Below are 13,880 nucleotides of genomic sequence, written 5' to 3'. Positions count from 1 at the left end.
TCACATTCCTCCCAAAATGCTTCCCCTCATACGTGAGGCTGAGGGAGTGAATGTTCACTGATGAGAACTGGCCAAGGGCCATTGTCACTTTGTAGACAGGGCTGGATTTTTAGACTCAAGCAGTTCCGAGCTTAAATCCTCTGCTTGTCTCTTTCTAATTATATGATCAGAGAAGTTACTCACCCTGATGGGCCAGAGTGTCTCATCTGCAACTGAAACTTACAATAACATTTAAGAGAGATGATATATCTGTGTTGGTTAAAGTTTTTTCTGCAGCATCGTACTGAATGCTCAACCGAAAAGAGCTTCAACAAAACAGAGCCTTGCTTATTTTTTTTCCTCACAAAACAAGGAAAGACTAAGCATAGTAACCTGTGACTTAAAAGATGACTTAAAGATGTCGAAGTCAAAGTCTCTGTGCTCTAACCTTTCCCCCTGGGCACTCCTCGCTTGCTGTAGCCTGCCTTCCTTTTCTAAAACAGATCAGCCAGATCCATTCTTTTTATTAAGAAAAGCACTGTTTGTTTATATATGTTCGAACAAAATTCTGTCACATGCCACCCCTGGTAGGGAAAATGGCCCCAGCTTCTATGTTGGGGTCAGGCAGAGCGGCAGGGAGTGGGACTGTGAGGCGTTAGGAGCAAACAGACTCTAGCATCATGCCTGGACTCGACGTGGATGCAGCTTACTTCTGTCATCATTTTTTTTTTTCTCTTCAGGGTCCTAAACTGAGGTAGTAGTGCCTTTACAGGTTGCTTGAGACCTTTCTCTGACCTGTGTGGTGTGTCCACAGGGACAGCTGCCTATCAACAGAGCAGAAAATCTGCCTCTGAGGGAGAGGAGATGAGAGGAGCTAGAAAGGGACACATTGTCTTCTCTAGTAATGACTGCACTCAGCATGAGTACTCTGTCACATCGTGAGGGAGCCAACTTGTGTATATTTCCCAAGACAAAACCAAAATGATCTTAGACTGTTGTCTCATCCTCTGTGCTGTTCAGGTTCATTAGCATTCATCTTTAAGACCAAGAAAACAGATTTAAATTGGTGGAGAAGGAATCTGACCTAACTTTAAAACAAATCATCTGACAACAGGAACACTGGAGTAGACTCCCGAGGAAGTGAGGAATTTGCAGAAGCTTGGCATTACCTTGACCTTAGTGACAAACCAACCTGACCTGCCCAGCCTGGATGCCCCTCTGTGGCATCCCAGCACACCTGTGCATGATCCCCAGGGAAGAGCCAGCATTTTCAGTTGTTTGGAGATGGGAACTAACACAGCTAACAGACTGCGAGTCTTTCCCCATCTAGTGAGGACGTGGAGCTCACCTCCCAGGGCAGCCTGTCCACTTCCAACCTAGGTCTAGTTGCTAGAAGACATTCCCTTACACCGAACACAAACTGCTGCCCCGTAGCATTCTGGGCTGAAGCCAAGTCCAGACTCTGGAAGGCCTAGAGAAGGCTTCGGTTCCTTCTGCTTTCCAGTGCCTTAGGTGTAGGAAGACACCAGCCTTTTATAGGTTAAGCACCCTGGCTCCCTCATGTGATTTGGCTTCCATGCCTCTCCTAGAAGATCTCCTAGGTAGGCAGATCTCATACCCTAAGAGTGAGTGACTAGATGCCACATTCCCAACTGCCCATTCTGATGGGCTCTTTCCTGTCTTTCCCTCACTTGGCTGCCCTGTGGCATCGGATCCTCTTGACCCTACCCTTCTCGAAACTCCACAACCACTACTGTCAGGACATCCCCCTTCCTGGCCCACCTCCTCACTCCTGGCTTCACCTCCTTTTCTTCTTTCGTCAGTCCCTTTATGCTCTCCCTTTTAAGTCAGAGACTCCAGAATCCTACCCATGGTCCTCATTTCAACTGTGGCCTTGATTAAGAGACAGTCTGAGTCCCTCTCTCAAGTACTGGATAACAACACCCTTCTGCCACTGGATATCTCTATTTCAGTACCCATGAGTGCCAGAAACTTAATAAATCAAAGTGTGCTTCTTCAGTCCAGACCTCTGCCTGAACTTCCTGTCTTTGCAGAGGACTTCTATCCATCCAGTTGCCTAAACCATAATCTTGGAAGTAACAGGATCACCCTTTACCACATCTATAAGTCAGTATGTTTCCATCCTTGCTCCTGTTTTCATTCCATTTCTCCTCCTTCTCTTAGTCATTCCTTCTCAGTCTTTACAAGTACCTCCGTTTTGATGGTACCGCTTCCCCTGTAGCTGCTACAGTTGGTCTCTTCACTTTTATTATCTGGACAATCAGTTCTCCCTGGTTAGATTCCCTGCCTCCCATCCCACATGCTCCAATCTGGCTTCTGCCCTGTCAACAAAAGGATTATTTTTAAAAACACACATCAGGCTGAGTATGGTGGTGTACACCTATAATCCCAGCAGGAGGCTGAGGCAGGAGGATTGTGAGTTCAAAGCCAACCTCAGCAACTCAGCAAGTCCCTAAGCAACTCAGTGAGACCCTGTCTCTAAATAAAATACAAAAAGGGATAGAGATATGGCTTAGTGGTTAATTACCCTTGGGTTCCATCCCCGGTACCAAAAAAAAAAAAAAAGCACATCTGTCCTGTTATTTTCCTACTTAAAATGCTGCAATGACTCTCTGTTGCCTATATGACTGTTTCTTCAACTCCCGAGATACAGTGATTGTGAGTCACCTGAGTCCTTGATTAAAAATGCAACATCCTGGAGTCTTCTCCCACACAGCGGCTGAGAGTGGCCTGGGAATCCTTGCTACTCCTCTGTGACCACCACTAAGCATGTCTTCCACCAACTCTACTTTGGAGAACACAGGCCTCTAGGGTTGTGAAAACTTTCCAGCAGACCACAGAGGGCCACCATGATCTGGGTCTGTCTAGCTCTCTTGCCTCATTGTCCCTGTCTTCCCCTCCTACTCTAAGCACTAATTATAAGAAGCTTCTACTAGTACCCAAACTTGCCTCAGGGTAATTTGCCTTACATGCTGTTTTCTTGTCCCCATGTGCCCAGTGCTGGCCTGCAAGCTCCCTGGACACTGTCTAGGGCTGAGCCAGGACACAGTCTTGTTTTATTGTTATGGCCCCAGAACCTGCCACATTGCCTGATATGGTCAGTGCTCATTCAGTGTTGTTGACTGAATGGATTAAGGAATGAATAGGTAATGCTACTCTCTCAAGAGACACTGAAATGTCATCTGCTGTTGAGGCCCTCCTCATTGCCATCGTCCACGCCTCGTACCAGGTAGATTCTGAGTCTTTAACATGTGTCTGTTTCTAACACACCATCTAACACACAACTTCTCTTCCTTATTTATTTGTGTGTGTATCACTGTGGGGAACCAGGAGGTCCGTGCTGAGCACAGTACTAAGCACAGTGTAGATGCCCAGTACAGGTTTGCTGGGTGGGCAAATGGCACCATTATTCTGGTGCCAGTACATCCATTTGGACAGTGTGAGAATTCAGTAGCATTTTTGGCAGCTGCTCCAGACTGCTTGGCCAGACTGTGTATGTAGTAGACTAAAATCCCTTAGCCCTTTTCTGTGTGAGCCAGTTATAATGCAGGTCTCCCAATGCTGTTACTACACAGAATCTCCAGCTCTCAGTAGAGGAGTCTGAGCTTAATCCTATCAAATTTTATCCGATGTGTTCAGCAGCCTGTCAAGATCTTATTAAATCTTTATTCCATCATCTGCCTTATTAGGGGGCCTCCCACGTTAGTCATCAGCATGTTAGTAAGTGTGCCATTTAGATGTCATCTAAGTTAATGAACTTGACTGAGCCAGAATCACAGAGCAGAGCCCCAGAGACTCCTTCCCAAGCTGGTGTCTGGTAATCTATAAACTTCAGTTAACACTATTCAGCCCCAGGGAATTCATGTTAAGTGGTAGAGCCATTGAAGGATAGTATCTCTCTGAGTCAGGCCTGGAGCTGGGCGTCCTGGCGAGGCATGGCTAGGCCACCCTTTCAGCTTCTCTCACCAGGCTCCCAACTCCTTCCTGAACTCCTTGCTCGGTCACCTTGTTGGGGAGGCTGGTAGTTGGAGGACAGCCCCCTCTGAGGCTTTTTATGGGTTTTTGCAGATTATTGGAAGCCCTGCTGTCATTTCTTGATTTCTTAGATAAGAAGGCCAACACTGCCATGGGACTGCTCACAGACTTGGCTCTGGATGAAAGGTAACTTTTTTAGTTCCAGAAACTGATAATTCTTCTACCTGTGTTGAACTGTCATTTTCTTACATGTGCAGTATACAGATAGGCTAGGCATGTCTGACCGGGCATCACAAGGTTTGCTGAATAGGAAGGCCAATGCCTTCCAGAGGCTGTGGATTTTCGCTCCCATGTCAGTCTCTCTGCAGGGAAGGTCAGTCTTCAGTGGGTTTGGGTGCAGTAAGTAACATGCAGTTGGCCCTTGATACCTGTGAGTTCTACATCTGTAGATTCAATGAACCAGCGATTAGAAATGTTGGAAAACATGCATCTGTACTGAACATATACATATTTTCTTCTTGTCATTCTCTAAACAATAGAGTATAACAACTATTTATACAGCACTCACATTGTATGAGGTTCTGTAAGCTAAAGATGATTTGAGGAATACAAGAGAATATGTGTAGGTTATATGCAAGTACACATTTTATATAAGGGACTTGAGCATCTTTGAATTTTGATATACACGTGGGTCCTGGTACCAATCTCTCACAGATATAAGAGGGTGGCTACTTAGAACAGTGCCTATCACAGTAAGTGCACCTGCAAAGTGTCAGGGAAGCTTCTTCCCCTTGGTGCCTGGTGCACAGTAACTGCCCAGCACATTTGTATGGAATGAACATGAATGAGCAAGCAGGCAAGAATGAGTGTAAGGTGTAGCCTCCCCTTGGGTTGCCAGTGATATTATGAGTAAACTCCTCCTCCTGCCCTTTTTTTTTTTTTTGTATTTTTCTTTTGATTAGCACTTGGGGTGAATAATAGTAAAACTCTTATTTTTCTCATTCTTAAGATTTTTTTTTAAAAAATCACTGATCTTGCCTAGAAATGGTCATGTGATTGAGAACTGCTGGTGCTTATAGACAAGCCAGGCATCTGGCCCAGGCCTGGAGTGAGGAGTGCTCTAGCACATAGACACGTGTATGCATCTGGGCCCCTCCTGGTGGCTGTAACAAGTCAATGTGCTTACATTGTATTTCCCATCTGCACATCACACATATGACCTATAGACTCAGGGTGCAGAGTCAACTCACCAGAGGCCCAGGAATTCTACTCAGAAGATCTGCCATCTGAGGTCTGGTGTTTGACGTCAAAGACAATTCTCTAGACTTAGAAAAACTAAAGCCATATTACATACTCAGTGACAGTTTTGGGGGCCAAGGGTCAGAGTGAATTATTCATGCATGCTATAAATCACAGGAGCCCAGTGGATAACCCAGAATGTTGTATTTTATAGCTTGTGCCATGTAGAAGTAATGCTGGCTGCTATTCTCTCAACAGATTCCAAGTCCGGTTCCAGGCCAACCTTCCAGATGCTCTTCCGGCACTCATAGGTGTTCTGGTGAGCAAACCCTCATTTCTAGCCTCCATGACAGGCACCCAGGAGTTGAACAGAGCTGTTTAAACACAGTTTGCACCCTGGAACCACTCTGTCTCTCAGATTGATTAAACATTATTCCCAGCTGCAATTTATACAAAAGTGTCAATTATTAAAACAACTTCAGACTGGACAGGTAGAGGTGGCATATGATCAGGGTCAGTCACAGAGGAGAAAAAACTGCAAGTGGACTGCAGCTTAGGTAACAGTGGTGGTGGGGGGTGTCAGTCTTCATCAGTCCCCTCCTGGCATAAAGTCTTATCTTCAGGAAAACCTGCACCTGTCCCCTGAAAGGAAATCATCTCTTTCAGGAGGACAAGTGTAACAATTGGAGCTGATCAGGCAGAGGACAGTAAGGGTCCACCATGGAGAGCAAGTTGTACCCAGATAGTCATGAAGCTTCAGGGTCCTCCAGGAGTGTAATCCTATCCCAGAGTTTTTCAGCTGTGGGAATGGAGAAGCAAAGGGATTTGCCCAGGTCCTCCCAGCTGGTTCATGGAAGGCACAAAGCCCTTCTAGGCTTCACTGTGTTGTTAGGGTGACCCCAATTGATGTCCCCGTGTGGCATTAAGCTCTGAGTCCCAGCCTTTGCTGAGTGAGGGCTGCTCCTAGCAGACATTTGCCTGCTCTCTGAGGCCTCGCTTTCTCTCGCTTTACTTTAGAAGAGGGATCCCAAGGTAACTAATGCCTCAGCTCTCTGCCAGTGCATTGCCATCATGGGGAACCTCAGTGCTGAGCCTGCCACCCGGAAGCACATGGCAGCCTGTGAAGACTTTGGGGATGCCTGCTTGGGATTCCTGGTATTTTGGTTTTTCTATTCAAAGCTGGTATTTTTTCTTTTTAGGGGAGCATTATATCCTTTTTAATTATCTTTCAAAAATTCTGTTTCTCCAAGTGCAGGAGCCACTAGTTATTAGTCCCTCTGTAACCATAGATTTTATGGACTGCTAGACTTAAAGGCCTCTCCAGATCAAGTCTCAGCCACCCTGTCAATATTTGTAGGATTTCCTGGTAGAACCGACTTGATCATTCATTTCAGCACTCACTCTTCATTTTAAACCTAGGGACAGGCCCAGCCAGAGAGCCTTGACAGAGGACCAGAGACACCTTCCACAGCTCCTGGATTAACGTGAACTCACAGAACCAGTCTCTGGGCTTCCACCATCACTTAAATTCATGACATTGACAATTTCAAGTATCTTTGAGACTCTGTCTAAGGGAAGAGATGACCATGAAAAGCTGTCAAGCAGCAAGGTCATTGTTTACCTTGTTTTGTTTCCAAGGCCAGGTGTGAGGAGGACCTGGACCTATTCAGAGAGATCACATACACACTCTTGGGACTCATCATGAACGTGTGTCTTCAGGTCCCCTTTGTCTCAGAGGTATGGCCTTCTTATCTCCCTCTCTGGGCCCTGGAACAGCCTAAACTCATCCTGTTGCATTGAACCATTCATTCTCAAAGACAACCAAGGCATACAGACTCGAATGCTAGTAGTGGGAATGTAGAGGGCTGGAGGGAAGCTGTCACGCTGTTCTGCTGAGGGTGAGATAAGTTGCTCAGTTACACGTTCATTCAGAAAGCTACTTGTGTGCCCAGGGTGCAGAGAAGAATACAAATTCAAATAAAGTATGGCCCCTGTTGTCAAAGCATTGCCCAGAGTTAAGGAAGGAAGAAGAGCAATGAAAGGCATTATGGGGACATCTGCATAGCACGTGGTGGCAGGGAGAAGGGAGTCATTTCTGTTTGACTGCTCAGAAGCAACTCCACAGAGGATTCCAATGATCAGGGTGTTCAACTCTCCTTCTTCCCTCTCACTGTGCTTGTAGGTTTGGGCTATGGAGGTGAGCAGAAGATGCCTGACTCTACTGAATTGCCAGGATGGAGGAATCCTAACAGTAAGTTCTCCAGGGAGTCCAGAAGCGGCTTCCTTGCTCTTGTTCTTGTTCTACTTTGCTGTCAGTGCATCTCGACCTTCTTCCCGTCACCACCTTTGAGAATTTGGTTCCTCTCTGAGGTTTGGAGTAGATGTGCACCTCTGAATGATGCCCACAAACACATAAATGCTGAATTTTGCCTACAGTTTGGGATATTTGGTGACCTGCTTTCAGAGTGCATCTGTAGACCCCCTGTAGTCCATGAACCAAAGATAAGAATCCATTTTCTGTATATTCTGGAATCTAACCAGATAATATATATAATCTACCCTGTTTATCATATTTCAAGAGATCATGTGCAGACCAGACAGGCCAAAGGACTTTATTTACAATCCCTTTCTTCCATCATTGAGAAAAACATGTTTGAAGCCACAGATCTTAGAGTTTGTTTATGCTTAATGGTTTGGACCCTTTGGGAACACGTGCTAGAAAGGCTTTCTGTGTCCTGCTATTTGGCCAAGATGGAGAAGGCTTATGTTAGCACAGGGCATCAGGAGAAGAATATTAAGAGGTGATTTAAGAGGTACTCGCCATCATCCTAGAGCATGTTCTTCTCTTACATTAGAAAGATTCAGCCCTGTTTTCCTGCCTGTTAGGGCAGGACCTAAAACTTAGAGCAAAAGTCAGGTTCATACTCAAGGCAAGTCTGGGAAACTAGCCCTTCAAGGATTGTAGGCTGGTGAATGGCTCCAGGGTTTAAAAATGGTTCTCCTACAAAGATCCAACCTACTTTGTTTAGGGCAAGTACTCGCAGCAACCTGAACTCCATGAAAGTGTGGTGGGTCTTCAGGTTCCCTGGACCCTGGGAAATTGTGTAGATTCCAAGTGTATGTGCATTTTTATAAGAGGGGTATGCATTTTATATGAGGGGCCTCAGAAGAGGCCCATGACCTGCCTCAAAAGTGGTCAGTCCCACTATTCTCAAGTGCCGGGGGCTTTTCTATGTGGTTCAGACCTAAAACTGGGCCTGTGTCCTCAGGGAAGCTCTTGGGTCAGATTTTCCTATAATTCCATGCGTGTCCCAGTTGGGTGCTTCCCAGCTTGCTGCGCGGGGCAGCAGCTTCATCCTGGGAATCTGGTCCTTGGATAGTGCATATTGTCCACTGTTTTAAGCCTTAGAACTTAAGTCCTGTATTTTTTTCTCTAATAAATTGGAAGTCCAGAGAAAACTGAGGTCTTTTTAGTATTGAAGGGTGCCCTGTCTTTGCCTGCCTGTCAACAAACTTCCCATGAACACAACACGCCCACACACATCTTTATTGCTTTTTTTCATAAATGTGATTGGGCATCTAAGGTCATCAGACATTTTAGGAAAAGCACACATAAATAGAAAAACAAAGATAAACAGAAAGAAATGACCCCAGAGAAAGAAAGATATATAGGAAATAGAAGAAAATAGTAGTAACTATCAGTTTCATCCTGAGAAAGATTCAAGATAGTTATACCCATAAGACAGTAACTACTTGATATTATTTTTAAAAAGCCACGAGAGCTGGGAAATAAAGTAAATAAAATCTCCCAGAAAGTAGAACAAAAAGACAAAGATTCAGAAAGATAAGGATAAATGAAAACTCAAAAGAGAGGATTGATCCAGAAAGCAGAACCTCTCCTAATGAGGGCCCTGCTAGTGTGGAGCTCTGGGAGGGACCAGAGAGGGCTTTCCTTCTCAGAGTTGAGCTGGTCCATCCTGGGTAAAGCTGAAGTCAGGGGGGCCTCTGTGGTCCAGGGGGCAGTGTTTGAACTGCCTACCTCGCAGCTTCATTAACAATAACCATGCTTGCCACGTGTGACTTGGCCATTACATTGTTTAAAAATCCAGGTGCGTGTTCTGCTTCTGATACCAATGATTGCTTTTGCCAAACTTCTTGTTAACTTTTAAAGGTCCTCAGCATTTCTGAAACAGACGTTTAATCATTCTCTTTCTGTTTCACACAGAGAGCTGCTGGTGTTCTAAGCCGGACCCTTTCTTCCTCTCTGAACATCATCGAGGAGGCTGTGAGAACAGGAGTGGTGAAGAAAATGATTAAATTCCTGAAGGTAAAATGGCCTCACAGTCACAACCTCTAAGATTTCCAGGGGTGTTATTTTACTCAGGGAGCAGAATGAAGGTGGGCTTTGTTCAGTAATGTGCCTCTGTGCCATCCCTGCTAGATTTTAAATTTCCAGAATGGGGATTCTCTTCAGCTTGTCCACCCAGACAATGCTCTGAACATCAGCAAAAGAATAAGTAAACTGCTCTTCAGATGCATCCAGAAAAAAACTGCTTACCCTTCAAGCCTAACTTCAAATTGTGTGGCCTCTGTCCTTTAATGAGACGATTTGAATGGCTTTTTGTAAGGTTTTCAGGTCAATTATTTTATTCATGGGCTCATGATGCTTTAAATAGTTATTTGGAGATTGCTGGATATAACTCCATTTATGAGACATGGAGGCTGTAGAGTTACCATGTGACCAGAGGATGTGGGAATTTCCCTCTGAAACGAGTGCAGTGGAGCCAAACGAGCAACTGGTTCACCTGAAAGGGCAAAGTGCATTATTAGGCTGCTGTGTCTGGATCCCACCTGCATGTGCCCAGTGAGGCCCAGGCATGTTAGCACAGCAACACTGAACCCCAGGCTGAGGGGGCGGGAGGTGTGGAGAGGGTAGGATGGTGGGTCTGAGTTGAGGCTGCCACTTGGACGATGATGTCATTCCCTCTAAACAAACTCTGTAGCCCGGCAGAGGCTGCAGATCCCAAGTTCACACAGCAAATTGTACATGCACACATGCATTTTAAAAACCCTGCCTTAGGTAGTTTTAAGGGTTATGATTTGATATTTGTCACCTCTTACGATGATCTAAGTTCATAATGTTCTCTACAACAAATGTCAGCTTCATTCTCAAAAGGTGAAAGGACACAGGAAGGCCTTTCCCTCTCCTTCTTGGTAGATCTGCCTATCAACAGTATCATTCTCCTCTCAGCCACTTGCTCAAAGCCCTCTAGAGGTGTCAGGTATACATGACAGGCCTATGTTCCTGCCTAAAGTATGGGCTATTAGAAGGGTATGTGAGTGACAGTCTCTCCCTGCTCACCAGGAAGCACATGCTATTCTCAGTGGAATTTCTCTTAGAAGCTCAGGAGGCCACTAGCTCTACTGTGACTTCTTCCTGTGCTTTCTGGTCAAGAATTATCATAGATTGATTTTACTTTTTAATTTCATCCTGAAATCTAGACAGGAGGCCAGACTGCATCACATTATGCTATAAAGATACTGGCTATCTGCACAAATAGTTATCACGAAGCGCGGGAAGAAGTAATAAGACTGGATAAAAGTAAGTGAGGATTTCATCAAGGCACCCCCATCCCAGAGGTTCCTCCACCTTGAGGCTGCAGAGGGAACTATGGCCATCTGCAGTATTGGCATAACAAGATGTCAGTTCACCTCCAAATAGGAAAGGATTTCATTAGCCTCTTGGCTGTGCACAGGTAGAGTGCCCAGGGAGGAGGCCCAGCTGAAAGACCACGCCAAGGTAACAGGGTGGATTCTGGGAAATCTTCTCCTCTGCCCAAGTTAAACTGAAATGGTTTCTAAGTCTACTTAAACTGACCCAGCACCAGCTTTCTTCCTTCACAGAGGGAGGGGAAATGAAAACAAACCACTTTCAACTTTTAGTGATGAAGGGAAGTAACAGAGTCTAAGCCTAACACCACAGGTGACTGATGAAGGGATGGGAACCCAGAGGGAAGATACAAGAGGTGGGCACATTGCCTCCCGCTCAGGCTGCCAAGTGGGACTGTCACGGTTATGGGGCATGGAGGGACTTTGGAGAAGGCAGACCTGCCTGGCACACTCAGCTCATTCACACAGCAACTGTGTTGTGCTGGGTGCTGTTCTAGGCACCTGAGATACCGCAGGGACACCAGGAGGAGTTGAGGAGGTTGTAGCACTCAGTGGACATTTTCTGAGTGTGAGGGAGCCCATTCTTCCCAGGGTTTCTGGGGAAGCTCAGCATCCACCATTGCCTCCCTGCCCCCTGCCCATGTTCCATTGCCAGGCTCCTTTTAGGGGATCCAGAGGAGCTTGTTCCTTGTTACTTGTTCTCATCTTTCCCTGTAGAGTTCAACATTCTGATGAAGCTGCTCAGCTCAGACGACGAGATTCTGGTGGGCAATGCTGCCCTCTGTCTTGGCAACTGCATGGAGGTACCCAAGATTGCATCTTCTCTGCTGAAGACAGACCTGGTACTGGTCCTGTTAAAGCTTGCTGGTAGCGACTCTCAGAATTCAGCAGTGCAGCTGAATGCAGGCATTGCTCTGGGGAAGCTGTGTACAGCCGAGCCCAGGTACACTATGGCCACCACCGAGCCAGGCCATCCCAAATGCTTGTGACATTTCAGAAAGAGTGGGCCAAGCCAAGCACTGTTTTGCAAGGGACCATATGCCACATGGAGTTCTGTTGGGAGCCCTCATACCTTCTGCCTGGGCCTCTGTGGGGCCTAGCAGTTTCTTCCCTGCAGGAAGTCTTCCTCAAAGGAACTGGGGAACACTCAGCTTCCAACTCAAGAGGCATCAGTCCCACACACTTACAGCCATTGTCTTTTTGCCCCTCATTCTCTCCATCCTTCTCTCCTTCACTTGCCCCCATTCCTCCTCTCTTTCTCACACCATCTCTCCTCCTCTCCCACTTTCTGTTAGTCAGCTTTTCATCACAGTGACAAAATACCTGAGAAAATCAACTTAAGAGGAGTAAAGGTTTGTTTGGCTCACAATTTCAGAGGTTTCAGTTCTTGCTCACTTGGCCCTGTGGCTTTGGGCCCATGGTGGCACAGTACATCATAGTGGGAACATTTGGCAGAGAAGGACTGTTTAACTCATGGTGGCAAAGAAGCAAAGGTAGACAGGATGGGACTGGGGTCCCAATGTCACCTTCAAGGGCATCCTCATAGTGACCTAACTTCCTTCCAATAGCTCCACTTTCTAAAGATTCCACCACCTCCAGTAGCACCAGACTGGAACCAAGTCTCTTAGCACATGGGCTTTGGGGGGACATATCAGGTCCAAGCTGTAGGACTAAGGATGCTCTTCAATTGGTAGAGCACTTTCCCGGCCTGCATAAGGCTCTGGTTTAATCTCCAGCACACACACACACACAAAATCCAAACTTTAGCAACTTCCTTTCTCTTTCTTTACTTTTCCAGAACAGGTTCCTACTTGGTTGGTTGGTTGGTTGATTGATTGCCTGGGTCTAAACAAACAAAGGAATATCCAATAAGGGTGGCATTTTTTCCACTGGAGGAAACAGAATGGAGAAGCAGATATTCAGAACTCATGTCTGAGGCCACCCAGCAAGCCAGCTCAGGAAATCTTGACTTTAACTCTGTGCATTGCTTCTTTTTGCTCAGGCTCCTGCTCTGCTCTGCTCTGCTCTTGTTCTGATGTGCTTAAACATCCTGGTGTGTGTGTGTGTGTGTGTGTGTGTGTGTGTGTGTGTGTATGTCTGGAGGGGTGTTCCCCTAGCATAGAAGCAGGGAGCCTTTGGGGCTGAGGGGAGGTAGGCTCCTTACAGCTACACACCTCTAATGCCTCTGTAGAATGAGAGGGCTGGCTTCGATAACATCTGAGGTCCTTTCAAATTCTGTCTGGTTGATCAAATGGAAGGAACAGATAAAATCTTTCTTCTACAGAAAGCAGGGCACATTAGCTAAGAGGAGCTCAAAGTGGCAACCTGCTGGGGAGTCCCCGAGAACATGGTCCCATCTGATCAGCCTGTCACACCTGCCACTCACAGCAAGAGTGTTTTCAGCATTCTGTGGTCTCCCTGTGAGCTTTCCCTTTGATCTCTTGGGCTCAGCTCACCAGTGCCACAGCCACTTCTCTTCCCACTCAGAGAGATGGGCTAATGTTCCCAGCCAGCTGCCACATGAGATAGGGATGGCTTGGAAATGTGACATTTCTGACCAGGATTTGGTGTTCTGATTACAACAGGTTTACTGCTCAACTGAGAGAGCTTCATGGGATGGAAATTCTCAACTCTACAATGAAATACATCCAGGATTCTTGAGAGAGGTGGTGTCTGTGCTATTTTGTAAACACACACCATATGTTCTGGGGTGATGATGTGCTAATAAAGTTCTCTTAGATATCCACTCTAGAACTGAATGTTTATTTTCAGTGTGTTTGTCTCGTGTGTTTTCACTGGTAAGAAGAGAGTGGGCATCGGTGGTGACTGTAATGGAAACTGCTTCAGCGAGCTCAACTCCATCGTACCCGCCTCTGAATCTTCCCTCCCATTCTGTGTAGTCTGGAACCCAGCCAACACAAAGCCACATTTTCCAGACCCCTTACAACAACACTTGTAGATGGGAACCAGATCCTGCCAGTTTAAGACCGCTTCCT

The 13,880-nt window shown here is 46.1% G+C and overlaps 1 protein-coding gene across 1 annotated transcript in view; it reads left to right on the top strand.

The window, feature by feature from the left end:
- TTC12 (tetratricopeptide repeat domain 12) overlaps positions 1-13,606 on the top strand; it is a 46,763-nt gene extending 33,157 nt beyond the window's left edge. Inside the window, exons 14-22 of the mRNA XM_081281193.1 lie at positions 4,069-4,161; positions 5,473-5,533; positions 6,232-6,369; positions 6,853-6,951; positions 7,397-7,465; positions 9,440-9,541; positions 10,717-10,816; positions 11,602-11,827; positions 13,470-13,606. Coding sequence (XP_081137319.1) covers positions 4,069-4,161; positions 5,473-5,533; positions 6,232-6,369; positions 6,853-6,951; positions 7,397-7,465; positions 9,440-9,541; positions 10,717-10,816; positions 11,602-11,827; positions 13,470-13,545 — 964 coding nt within the window. The 3' untranslated portion in view covers positions 13,546-13,606. The remainder of the gene's footprint in view (positions 1-4,068; positions 4,162-5,472; positions 5,534-6,231; positions 6,370-6,852; positions 6,952-7,396; positions 7,466-9,439; positions 9,542-10,716; positions 10,817-11,601; positions 11,828-13,469) is intronic.
- Positions 13,607-13,880: the final 274 nt, after the last annotated feature.

Source organism: Spermophilus citellus, assembly GCF_964194105.1.
Source record: "Spermophilus citellus genome assembly, chromosome: 2".
Taxonomy (NCBI): domain Eukaryota; kingdom Metazoa; phylum Chordata; class Mammalia; order Rodentia; family Sciuridae; genus Spermophilus; species Spermophilus citellus.
This window is presented reverse-complemented; position numbering and strand designations above follow the sequence as displayed.